General features: G+C 55.1%; 1 protein-coding gene across 1 annotated transcript; it reads right to left on the bottom strand.

Moving 5' to 3' along the window:
* Positions 1 to 780: 780 nt before the first annotated feature.
* On the bottom strand, positions 781 to 12,795 carry ETH_00011715 (glutamic acid-rcih protein, putative; the record flags this gene model as incomplete). The annotated part of the gene is made up of 6 exons (XM_013376554.1): positions 781 to 3,143; positions 3,394 to 4,177; positions 4,344 to 4,713; positions 4,837 to 6,216; positions 6,392 to 7,415; positions 7,839 to 12,795. 6 exons carry the CDS (start codon positions 12,793 to 12,795, stop codon positions 781 to 783), a joined length of 10,878 nt encoding a protein of 3,625 aa, XP_013232008.1.
* Between the last annotated feature and the right edge of the window lie 74 nt (positions 12,796 to 12,869).

The raw sequence follows: 12,869 nt of genomic DNA on the forward strand, positions 1-12,869 counted from the left end.
GCTGTAGTCTTTGCACCGCGGGACCACCATATTCCCAATAGATCCGCAGAGAATTTGACGGAACATGGATCAACGTGATCACCAAATAGCAACAGCGAGACCCAAAATGGTGCATAACTCTAATAACCTCTCAACAGCGGCTCTTGCTGCTCTTCATATGGGGGGGAAGTAATACGTTGTCCCCTTACGACATAAGAAGATACCCCAAGCCTGCAGAGAGATGGCAAGAAAGGCAACTGCCGTGAATGGCCATTTACCGTTAGCGGAGAGTGTAGTGCCTCTTGTTTAAGCCGTCATCCAGGAACGAAACTCCCAACTAAATTTTTGTGGAGCCTGTTATTCCGGAGGTGTTGTTTACTTAAAAGACAAAAAGGGGCAAAACAACGACGCATATATCAAACAAAGACAATGCACACCTGCACCCCAACACCGCACTTTTCGTGCTCTCTGCGTGCTGTAAATTGGGTTCCCACAACTGAATCCTGGACGCCATGCCGCTGAATAATTTGCATAGGAGTCAAGTGAAGGATACAATTATTAAAGCTGTGTACCAAAGAGCACGCTAAACAATGTGTGCGCAGTTGGTAGGGCACCTCCCACACCATGACAAGGAAAATTTGCGACCGGGAAACGAAGCTGCCTAACTAGGAGGCTAGCTATCGCACTTGCCATCACCCTAAGCTGTACAAAGGCCATTTGGCCTGCGATATGGCAGCAGAGGATCGTGCAGTGTTCCGGCAAGAGATGTTAAGGGTGGTGGACTGCATGGTTGCTGTTCAGCTACTGCATGTGGCTCAGGAAGGTGTGCTGCTGCTTCAAATAATCAAGTTTGAGCATCTCATCCGATTGCTGCTGTTGCTGCTGCAAATGAGCTTGCTGGAGGTGGAGCTCTTCTGGCAGTGGCAAGCGCTGCAGCTGCTGCTGCGGCAAAGTGGATCCATAGTCCCATGCCGGACGGGCGTGGACCTGCTCCTGCTCCATTAGGCGCTGCTGTTGCAGTATTTGTTGTTGCTGCTGCTTCACAACGTGTTGATACTGTGAGGAGTCCATCAGCAGGAATTCGTTTTGCTGGTGCTGTGGTATGCCTTGTGGGTGCTGATGTTGGGAAATGAGCTCGCTCGGGTGTACGAGTCGCAGCTTCTGGGGAGCGTTGCTGTGAAGGATACCGTGTGCTGCAGTTTGCTGCTGCTGCAACATCTGCTGCTGCTGCATCTGCCGCAGCAGCTGCTGATTATCCAGCAAGACCGACTCCAGGGTATCTGGGCTGTAGAAGGAGGCCCCCGAGAGAGCTCCGTTAGAGTTCCTGTTATCGTTCTGTAAGCTAACACTGTTGCAGGCATTAAGTGCTGTTGCTGTCACTGCTGCCGTTGCAGGAGCAGTGTTCGAATCCTGAGCGGGGAAATAGGCAGCAGAGTGCTGTGGCAAGTAAGATGCACTCAGGCCATCGACCCCCCCAGTTGGACAGCACGCAAGCGACGCCCACTGCTGCTGCTCGTGCTCCTGTTGCTGCTGTGTATGCTGCTGTTGCTGCTTCTGCGGGTACAGGGAAGGCGGGAACGACGCAGGCACTACCATCATCTGCTGCGGCGCCTGCTGTTGCTGCAGTTGCTGCGAATACGCAGATGGCAAAGATGAAGGGAAAATCTGTTGATGCTGCTGCTGTTTTTGCTGCTGCGGATACGCAGAGAGCGGGAAAGAAGGGGGCGCCAACGGCATTTGCTTCTGCTGTTGCTGTTCTAAAGTCTCCCCAGAGTAGGGCCAGAAAGAGGCTGCAGTTGTCTTTCGTGTGTAAGTCAGCTGGGCTGCACCCGAAGCTGCTGCTGCTTCATGAAGAGGCATGGGGGCAAGCGAAAAGGATGGCACCGTCAGGTGTTGGGGTGGTCCTTCTGAGGAGATTCTCAGTTGCTGTTGCTGCTGCTGCCAAGCGGGCCTCACAAGGGCTGCTGCGGCAAGACTGTGGCGGCTGTTATTGCTGCTCATAGTGTCATGCTGTGGATAGTACAGCAGATTTAGTGTACCTTCATCCTCTGCCTCATCAGCTGCAGCAACAGAAAGAGCAGCAGCCGCAGCGCCGCTGCCGCTGACAGGGTTTTCTAATTGCTGCGGCCAATTTCCAGAGAACGACGTGCTTGGAGAAGGCGTAGTCCACCCTGAAGGCTGTTGCTGCTCCTGCTGGCGTTTCTGCCTTCGCTCCTGTTGCAGCTTTTCCTGTTGCTCCATCTGCTGTTGCACTTGCCGCTGCAGCTGTTGCCTCTCGGCTCGTTGTTGTTGCTGTTCCCATGCTGCAGCAGCCGCCGCGCCAACAGTCTGCCGCTCGGGCACTACATTGAGAGGCGCTTCCTCGTGTACCCGGTGCAGCACAGCAGGCGCCGTGTTGCTCTTAAGCAGTTCCTTTAGGTTCTCGCTGCAGTGCTGTTGCTGCTGCTGGGGAATGTCAGGAAGCTGCACGGCTGAGGTACCTCCCCTGAGAGAACGCGTGGCAAGCGGCAGTTGCTGCTCGACCTGACTGCGCATCCCCAAGCGTTGGATTGTGGCGGAAGCAGTACAGTTAAGTCTGCCAATAGATGTTAGGCGCTCCCACGCCTCTTGCCTCTCTGCCTCCAGTTGCTGCTGCAGCATGGGGTCAGGCTTCTGTTGGAGGTGGTTGCCCCTTTGCTCTGCCACGTAAGACGGGAGGGTCGTTAAGCTCTGAGACCGGGGAGGCATGCTATAAATTGGTTTTCGCTGCTGCTGCTGCTGCTGCTGCTGCTGCTCCCAAGGGTATTGTGGCGGCCTCTGCGGCAGCAGTGGCCGGAGCGAAGCACCCAAAGCGTGGGGCAGGCCTACTCGAACTGCAGGAACAGGCTCTGGCCCTTGTGTCTCGGGAAACGGCAAAGGAGGCCTGCAAGGGATTGCACCAGAATGGCGAACCGGTGCGGCAACGAGGTGTGCCCCTTTTGTAACGTCCCTGGTTTGCTGGTTGATGCATTTTGCAGTTGCGGTTTTCTTTATTGCTGTTGCTTTTGTCGCTGCTGCAGGGCTTGCTGTGGCAGAGGTAGCAGGTACCTTGCAGCGGGGAAGAATGTAGGAAATACCACTGCTGAGAGCGCTAAGGACAACGCCTGAGCCCCTGAGAAAAATACCAGGTAGACTCGAAGCAAGTACTAAAATGTAGGGAAAGAGAACGGCTCTGACCGGTCATGCTTAGCCGCACCACTGTCGTATGTGTCTAATGAATATTGTCTACGGGATGTGGGTAAGTATATTGATATGTGTACTGTGACACACTTTTGCGTATGAGTAAACGCCCGAGACTCCATAACTGCTCACTGGAGTTGCGTACATGTGTACATTCTTCATATACATTAGACGTATATTGCCTATGTATTTGTTTTCGTGCATTGTCTCGCCCACGAACATTTATGAGCTCATTTATAGTAGCTGGAGTATTTGCTGTCACGACGCATTTGCAATAGCCCACTGAGAAGTTGTGCACTTGCCTGTCTAGGTGATCTAGGAGCCCCTCCATCACTGCAGCTCCAGGTCCATCCACGACTTTTTCCGCTGCTTCTGCTGCTCTAGCTGCAGCTGCCTTTGCTGCTTCTTCTCCGGCGCTGGCCAGATGTCTTAAAGTCAAGTGCAAGCCAGCAGCTGCAGCCTCTCGGGCTGCTGCAGCGAAGGACAGGCCCGTACTGCCGCTGCTCGAAGTTGCAGAGGTCGCTTCCCATAGCTGTCTCGTTGCTGAGTTAGCTTGATGCTGCTGCCCCCGCTGTTTTAGCTCTTGCTGGCCGCTGTTGGCGGTACACGCAGGAGTGGCGCTGTGGCTCCTTAACGAAACAGATGGCCGTTGCGGACCTGAGGTGTCTGAAGGCTTTGTCGGCTCCTTTGTCGACGTTTTCCCACTGCTGCTGCTGTAGCTCGTCATTCGTGTGCAATCTGCGGTGCTGCTGCTGCTGCTGCTGATGCTGTTGCTATTCCCGCTGTTGTTGGCAATGATGGACCCGCCGCTATTACTGGCGCTGGAGGTGCTGCTGCTGCTGCTGCCGCTGCGGCTCGGGGTTGCTGGGTGTCGGCAGCGCAGTTCGGGCGGAGGCCTGTGCATTTGCATGAGGTACTCGAGTGGCTTCTCAGGAAGCAAATGGTCTTCTGCATCTGATGCGACAGTCTTTAGCAAGAAGTGGTCCAGCCCAGCGGCGCCCTGCGGGAGAGGCAGCAAGACAGTGCACGCAAGTGTGTTCAACGTGTGGTCTTTCCCAAGCTTTGCACGTAGCAAGACTCAAGAAATGCTGCCTCTGGCGCTTATCATTGCAGCAACACAGGCAACTCCTGCAGCCAATGTGGTATGCCCAGTTGCTGCCGATCACCTCTACTATTCTCCGGTGCGGGACGTGAATTCTGCAGGCCCCCCTTAGCCGCTGTTGGCGGCTCTTATCGGCCCAGAATCGAGGGGCGATGGTTGCTGCGGCTGTGTTCCAGGAATCTTGTTGCTGTTGCAGTAGCTTTTGTTTAGTGAGATGGACAGATAGAAGCTGCTGCTGCACGCAGCCATCACCGACTGCAATCAGGTCTCCTTCCTTTGTAAGTAGCAACAGGCGGGCCCCCTCAGCAGCAAAAGCTACGCTGCTCAGCGACAAACGGACTCTCTCTGGGTTCTTCTGTTGAAGGAAGAACCCCACATCCTCGACAAGCTCGAATGGCATGGGGAGCGCAGCAGACCATTCGGGAGAGTCGTCGCTGAAAAGACACCACAATCTCAAGTACAAAGCCATAAACACAAAGCAAGTGCTAAATAAGCAGCAACGACATCATATGCAGATAATGACACCCGCTGGAACTCCAGGAAACAGCTGTTCTCACCTAGTCACAAAAGACTGCACGTCTCCCCAGAGCCACAAATCTCCTGTATCTGATAAAGCTGCACTCGTGATGCCGCCTGCGGAGATTTGCTTGATGTGGAGCGTCTGTTGCTGCGGTTGCTGATGCGGTTTTTGCTGCTGTTGCGTCTGTTTCGGCTGTAGACCTTCCACAAAAAATGAAGCGTCAGGAATTCGGGCGGGTGGAACCACTGTCATTGCAGGTGGCGCCGCGAAACCTAAGCAGTTGTTGGTGTTGCTTCCCCATGTGTACAGGCACTTGGGGGCCGCTTTGTCTGTCACTTCAGAAGGCGGCCCTGAGGTTGTCCCCAGAGAAATCGTATGCAGAGAGCCGCAAGCGACTTGCGAGAATCTGATAAGATAGTCAGCCAGGCACCTGAGCTGCGCACCCCCTTCCTCCACTAAAAATGAGAGCCCTGCAGCGTCTGCTGTCACCAGAGCCCCTCTGGTGTCTCCTTTCGGGGCATATCCCAGATCGAACCAGCCCCCCTGACTCGTACTGGTGCTGTTTACGCTGCCGTTTGTAGCGACAATCGAGTGAATTAGTGTGAGCATGCTGAGTGGCACGCAAGAAAGGTCAAGCAGCAGTAGTTGTTGGGGAAAAAGAATGATATTGGTCTCCTTTGAGAGGCCACACTGCCCGTGGTTGTTGCTGCCCCACACAAAGAGACACCCTGCTGCTGTTACTGCTGCCATATGGGAATTACCACAAGCCACCTGCAGCAAATGCTGCTGCGGATGCTGCTGCTTATCGACGAAAGGGGAGAGAAACTGATCAAGAGACAATGGAGTTGGTTGAGACCTGCTGTGCGTGTCTCCATGACCCAAGACGCCACTTGCATTGTGGCCCCACGTGTAAAGACTCCCTGTAACGGTAAGTGCAGCGCAGAAGTCGGGGCCGCAGCAGACGGCAGAAAATACTGGACCAGAACGGGAAAGTTCATTTCGGGGAGAGAGTGCACAGCGGTTTCCCCCAAGCAAGGCCGGTAGAAAGACCCGCACTTCTTGCTGCTGCTGTTGCTCCCTGGAACACTTTGCAGCTTCCTTTTGTCCTATCACGAGTTGCGAGCCTGCAGCGGATGTTGGTGTCCAGAACAGCGAAAGATCTAGCCAAGAGAAGCGGAGGGCCTCACGTAGCCCGTGGTCTCTCGAGTGGTCAGCGGGATGCCTTCTCAAGATGCCGCAAATGCTGCCGTTGCTGCCGCTGCTGCTGCCGGAGTCCGTGTCTTCCGCATAACCATCAACGGCCCCCCAACTAAAGAGGTGGCCCTGCGAAGTGACAGCTGCGCTACTGTTGAGCCCTGCTGAAACACTGCGGATCTCCCCAGGTAGAGCCACCACCTGCTGTGGCTGGCAGCAGAACCTGCAGCAGCAGCAGCAGAGCAGGAAAAGCACACAAACAGCAGCAGCAAAGCTGCAATACGTAGTTGTACTTAATTCCTATCAATGCCTAAAAGCCGAAGCAAACCGGCAAAGAGAGCACTGAGAAAGCTGACAAGGCAGCAGCATTAGCAAACAGGGCATTCGGCACAACCGACCAGACATCGGTCCCTTTCGCTGCTTTGATGAAGTTGTCGCGTTCTTCTAAAACTGGATCTACAGGGAAGTAGGCCGCCTCCCCAAGCCCAAGGGGCCCTTCTTCATTTAGTCCGCAAGTGAACAAAAGGGGCTGTGGCTGCTGCTGCCACTGCAGCCATTGAAGAACGTGCTCGCAGCATTCTCCCTTAAGCGCATATGGTGGCAGAGATACCGAGTTCTCTTCCACTTCAACATCCTTTACCTGGCTTTTGTACGTTGTTGGGTCGTTTGCTCCTACAGCAGCAGCGCTCCCGACAACGGCAGCAACCGCCCATTCTGCGGCGGGGTCCCCCAAGTCTCCTCTGGGGCAGATGGCAGAGCTCCAGTGTATGACAGGTGCCCCTAGTCGCTTTAGGTTGTAGAGGACAACTGCACATGACACGTGTGGCTGCAGAAGGGGATCGGGTAGGTGGCAGTGACGGTGCTCTGGATATTTCGGGGTGTACGTGCACCCAAAGAGCCGTGAGGCTTGCTCTTGCTGTTTTCTCGCTAGTGGGGATGTCGGGCGAGCCAGTTCAGACGGCGCAAGCACTGACGGCTTACTCTGCTGCAGTTTCTGCCGCTGCTGAGCAGCAACAGGACTGCTGCTGTCGGCAGCAACAGCGGCAGTATCAGCGGGGTTACAATCGCCTGAAAATCCACTTACGCCTTTGCATTCAGCGGGAAGCACACGCTTATCCACTGAGAGGAGAGGCAGTAGTGGAAGGTGGCGGGGGACGAGATGGGGAGGACCAACTGGCAGTGGGCAAACACCAAGTCTCAGTCGCAGCACCCTCAACAGGTCCGAATACACTCCAACACGGGCTGTCGCTGCAGCCGCTGTCTCCACCAAGGAACCAACGATTTCGTTTTTATAAGTGGCGCTGCTGCCGCTGTTGTCCATATTGTTTCTGCTTAATGCAGCATCTGGAATTGCACAGCCACAGTAGGCTATCAACAGCAACAACCAGCTCAGAAGAGAAGCAAAGGGGTGGCCTGCTCCCTCTGAGGACACGTAACAACAAAAACGCGAAGCAGACAGCTTAAAGTAAGTAGCCCTTGCAAACGCTGAGTCAGCTGCAACCAACCCAATCGCGGCGAAATTGAGACAAGCAGAAACAGTAGCAGCGAGGGGTGCTTGCCTTCAAGTAAGGGGCACCCATAATGTTTTTGAAGCAGATCAAGTGAGGCCATCAGCCGTCGCTTAGCAGAGGCAGCGAAGCCGCGTTTCAACCGGCAGAGGCCCCTGAAAAGGAAGCAGAGAGTGCCCTCTGTGGCATGCGCGCTGGAAGGGCTGCGCAGAAACTTTACCTACAGCGACAGAAACACTATAGCGGTACCTAGCTAGCCAGGACTACAGCGATGAATAGCCAGCCAGGGAAGTAACTTACAGCACAGCAGCTAGAAGCGACCCCTGTGGACCCCTACGGGCTCCTCCTAATCGAATTCCCTCAACTGCGTTGGAAAGAGCAGCAAACAGATTCAATTGATGCTGCCTTAAGTTGCTCCCGGGAGCACAGAAACCGCCTTCTAGACCATAGGGTACAAGACGAGAACCATCGGACTCTACTGCTTCTGCTGCCGATTGTCTCACAGCGGGACAATCCGCCTTCTGCTGTTCTGAGAGCCCGGAGAAGCCGAGCCAGCTGTCGAATTGCAGCAGCAACAACATCAACAGCCGGAGTAAGTGGTCGTCCGCCCATGCCGAGATGCCGTCAAGGCGTCTTCCCAAAACGTACCCCGGCTGTTGCTGCTGGTGGGGCTGCTGCTGCTGCTGCTGAATGTGTTGCTCCTGCTCGATGCGATATGCCGTCCACAACTTTGGCTCGGGTGGGGCCAGCGCAAGAAGTAGCAGCTGACAAAGAAGGCCACCTCGTAGTGCTGCTGGGGCCGCAGCAATAAATTCAGGGGACAAAATTTGTTTCACAGCCTCCCCATGAAAGCCCTTTGGCGCCTTGAAGGGGTGCGGTAGGGAGGCTTCAGTGGGAGCAACTTTTCTGATCAGCGAAGGTCGGAGCTGACGCTCTTGGAATGGGAGGGTACAGGCGGCCAACGCGCCTTGGGCGTCCAACCACCACCGGTCCAGCAAGGGGGCCCCTACCAGATCTCCATCTCCGTACAAATCCTGGGAGTCCACAAGAGGAGTATCAACTTTAGCAGGATGCAACACCAACTGTGTCAGCAGGAGCACCGAAAGACAAGCTGTGCCGTTAGGCAACGGAGGCTTGACGGCCACGCGGCCCCACTGCAAGCACTCAAAAGGTGTTCCGGTTGGCGATCCCGCTGTTGCTACTGACATTATTCCTGTTTCAGCACATATCTGACGAGCATGCCTGTAGCGACAAAGGGGTAGTGCGTGGTGCTGCTGCTGCAGCTCGATAAAAAGGACAGAGGGGCTCCTTAACGCGGTGGAGATGCAGAACCGCAGCAACACGGGTAGCGGAAGCAGCATGGGACTTAAAGCATGAGCTCGAACAAGAGATAACGCAAGCGATAGGCAAACGCGGCGGTGAAACAGGAGCAAGCAGCTCTCACTGATATCTGGATTACATGCTGATGGAGCCGGTACTGCTGGTGCTGCTGCTGATTGGGCAGCTGCTGCCACTGATGGCGAAACCCTCAACTTCTGCTCTTGCATAAGCCGTTTGGCTCCACCTGAAAATGCCCACAAGGTGGTGCAATCAGAGAAGTGTCGACAGACAGAAGTTGCGCTGCAGCAGCTGCAGCAGATCTGCTGCTCGTACCGGAGCACCTTCTGCAGAGCGCAGCCTAGGAGGGCACAGGCTGCTGCAGTAGCAATCAACTGTGTCTTGCTGCTGCAAGGAAGCATATGCGATCGCTTCTCCGCAACAGCAGCCGCAGCAGAAGCAGCTGCTGCAGCCGCCTTCCTGTCGCCCCCACACCATTCTGGCAGTTGCATAGGATCTTGATGCAAGAGCACCAGCAGTTCGTCAAACACCAACCACAAGCCGACACCAGCAGAAATTCCTTCTCGCCTTAAAGCAGCTTGTATTGTAGGTCCATCAGTGTGGGGTATTTGCCATCTCAAGAAGGCCTCTGCTACAGCTTTGGCTCGGTTTCTCCAGGTGCTGCTGCATTTGCTACTACTGCAGCTGTTACTGCTGCCACTCCCGCTAAACAAACTGCAGCACCGGTTGCATTTAAGAGATGCTTTAGGCAACACGGCGACACTAGTCGACTCTATGGGCGTTCCAGAGAAACAAGTTGCGGCACATTCGGATGTCCAGACGTATGACTCCCCGTAGACGTAGTCGGTAGCGGGTATATCTCCGTCTGCTGCAGCGGCTGCAGCGGCTGCAGGCCACGTGATGGGTGCCGCCGCAACTCTACATCGATGGCAGAATGTTTCCCTGCTCCTGCTACTGCTGCTGCAAAATTGTTTTAGTTGAGAGTCTGCCACGCTGTCGCAAGCGCAAGAGTGTTGACGTACATGAGGACAGTGCTGTATTGGTTGCCAGATGTGCTGTTGCCGCACTTCAACATCATTGACGGCCAAAGCGCCCTCTGCTGTCGCTGCTGCTGCCGCTACTGCTGCCCTCAAGAACGCCTGCTGCCTCTGTTTGTGCGTTGCAGCACCAGAAATCTCTAGAGGGATAAACGATGGTAGTTCTTGGCCAACTTCAAATACAAGGCCATACATTCGCCGTAGCTGGCACTCCTCTTGGCATTGCTTATGAAGCTCTTCGTGCTTTCTCTGCTGGTGCGGCTCCCCTTGATCGTTTAGTAGTTGCGAGAGGCGTTGCTGTACCATCCAGAACGTGTCTCCTGCTGCTTCAAGTGCATCAGCATCAGCGCACAGACCTCCAGCCAAAGCAACTGTTGAGTGGGGAAGTGACGGCAACGGGTCAGTGACGGCCAAAGGAACCCAAAGTTCGTCTTGCTGCTGCTCCTGAAGTTTCTCATTTATGCCGGTCTTTTCGAGGCCACGCTCAACTGCGGCTGTTGCTGCCGCTGCTGTTGTTTCTACCTCGTGTTGGTATCCCCCTAAAAAGCGCTGCACAAATAGTAGCAGTGGCAGCTGGCTATTTACACCACTTTGCTGCTGCTGCGACAGTTGTGCAGGACAAACGAAAAAACGGAGTCCACCCAACTCCAAAAGCAGAAACAAGGGAGAGAGCGGCATTTCCTGCTGACGCCATATTCCTGCCTGTGCTGCCCGCTGCTCCTGTTGCAGCTGCTGCCAAAGCCTGGTGCTCCCAATCAACTGCACTATAACGCCCTGAATGCACACTCCTTGCAAGAGCAGGTCCCTCAGGCGACGGCGGTAGGCCATGAGGAGTAAAAAGTCGTCTCTGTTGCCTTTGTTGACACTGTTACTCCTGTTGTCGCATGCACCATCCAGAAATTGCTTAAAATCAGAAAGGAAAAGAGCGAGGCTGATCCTTCGGGCACCTGCGAGCACTCGTAATAAGTCTGTCCCTCCAGTGTCCCGTAAAGGACCTACTTTGCTGCCAGGGTCAGCGTCTGATGCGGTGCTGCCCATACGAAGAGCTGTAGGGGGTGTCACTCCTCCTGCTGTTGCTGCTGCAATGTCTGGGGGTGGACCACACGCTGGGACATGCGGCTCCTGCTGCTGTTGCTGTCGCTGCTGCTGGCTTACCAACTTGTCGATGCTCCGGCTGCGGAGGCGCCTGAGAGTTGACGCTAGGCCCTGGCGGCTCAGGCTACGGACCACGGGGCCGCTGCTCTGCTGCGGCAGCTGCTGCAGCTCCTGGTGCTGCTCTCGATCTGTCTTCGGCCTTGAAATCCGTCCTCTGCCTCGTAAAAGAAGACCCATTAGCTTTCCTCCGCTGGACTGTTGTTGTTGCCGCTGCGGCTGTGCAGCAGCAGTGTCAAATAAACTTCGAGCTGCTGCTGCAGCAGTGGACATGCTGCTGTAACGGCGAGGCATTGAGTACCCGGTGCTATCTGACTGCTGCTGGGGTTGCTGCTGCTGCTGCACCACAGCATCTGGGGGCTCTGGAGGGAGTCGACAAGCTTCGCAAGTGCATGTCAAGAGTTGACGCAGCAGAGGAGTGGGGTGCTCCTCCTGCTGCAGAAGAAAAGCAATGCATCCTGCTGCAAATTGCTGCAGCTCACGCTGCAGCAGCAGCAAGGCTTTCTGCCACTGGATACACCGCAACAGCTGTTGCTGACACAGGTCAGGAGCGCCCTGCTCTTTGGTCACTGGGCTGCTGCTTTTGCTGTTGCTGTCCTCTCGAACTGAACTACAGAGTGAAGGAAGCGGTAGGATGTCAATGACGTGTACAGATAAAGCACAAAAGAACTGTTGCTCTTCTGCCTTGCTGCTATGCAGATACACCTGGAATGTTGCTGCTTCTCCCACGCGGCAGCACCATATGGCGCGAAGAAGCAGGGCTTCTCCTGCTGCAGTCCACGGCTTTGTGTCTTCTTCCTCCTGTTGCTGCCTCTCCAGAAGCGTGAGGTACGCGGGGTGCAGGTGCAGCAGTAGCCGCTGGGACGTGCCAGGCTGGTTGCGGGCTGCTGCTGACGGGCGTAGCAAAAGAGAGGGCGTGTGCACTTGGACATCAGCAATGCAGCAACAATGAGCCGGTGGGTATGCGCTGCTGTTATTGTTGCTGTTCCCTTTGTTGCTGCTCCCCCTGCTGTTGCCTCCCTTGATCTTAAAGAAAAGGTGTGTTTTGCTGCCACAATCTAGGAAGGGTGAAGAAATACGGTGCTTCAGCGATGCGTGCAGCAACAAAGAGCCAGCATTTTTCTGCTTACCCACTTGATCTGTATCTGCAGATAGAGTAGCATCGTCTGGCTCCCTACGAGTTCTTTGGATCTGTCGAATAGTTACAAAGCTGAAGGGCGTCTGCTGTCGTTGTTGCTGTTGTTGCTGCGCCCCATATTTCCCATCACCGCAAGGATCTCCCGTTAGAGGAGGGAGGTCTTCTTGCACCACTCTCAGAAGTGGCCGATACGGCGCAGTGGGCAATACTGGTGCATCCCCTGAAGCAGCAGCATTAGCTGCAGCAGTGGAGGCTCTTGCTGCAGCCGTAGCCTGCTGCAGCTGGGCCTCTCTTACTACGCTCTCACTCCAAGCTTCGCGGAGCAGAAGCCGTCGGTCTTCCTGTGAAAGACAACTGCTGGGCAGGCCGTCCTCTACAGTAGGAGCGAACTCGCAGGAAGTCTGCCAAGATCCCAAATCCTCTCGGCTCACGTCGCCTTCTTCGGAGGCCTCAAGCCCGCACATGTTGCAGCAGCACATCTGCAGTGCCTCCTCTGCTGCATCCCTTGCTGTAGTTGCGGCTAGTGTTGTGGGTGCTGCCGCTGATGCTGCTGTTAGGTTGGAGGCAAGGCGCACGTATGGGCAGTCTCCCACTTCCTCCCCCTGCTGCTTTTGCTGCTGCTTCAGCATTGTTAATAGCTCTTGAAGCGCTGACCCGAAGAGTCTTTGCAGCCTGAGCCACTCAATCTGCCAAAAGCGAAGAG

This window comes from Eimeria tenella, genomic scaffold, assembly GCF_000499545.2.
Source record: "Eimeria tenella Houghton genomic scaffold, Eth_scaff37, whole genome shotgun sequence".
Taxonomy (NCBI): Eukaryota; Apicomplexa; class Conoidasida; order Eucoccidiorida; family Eimeriidae; genus Eimeria; species Eimeria tenella.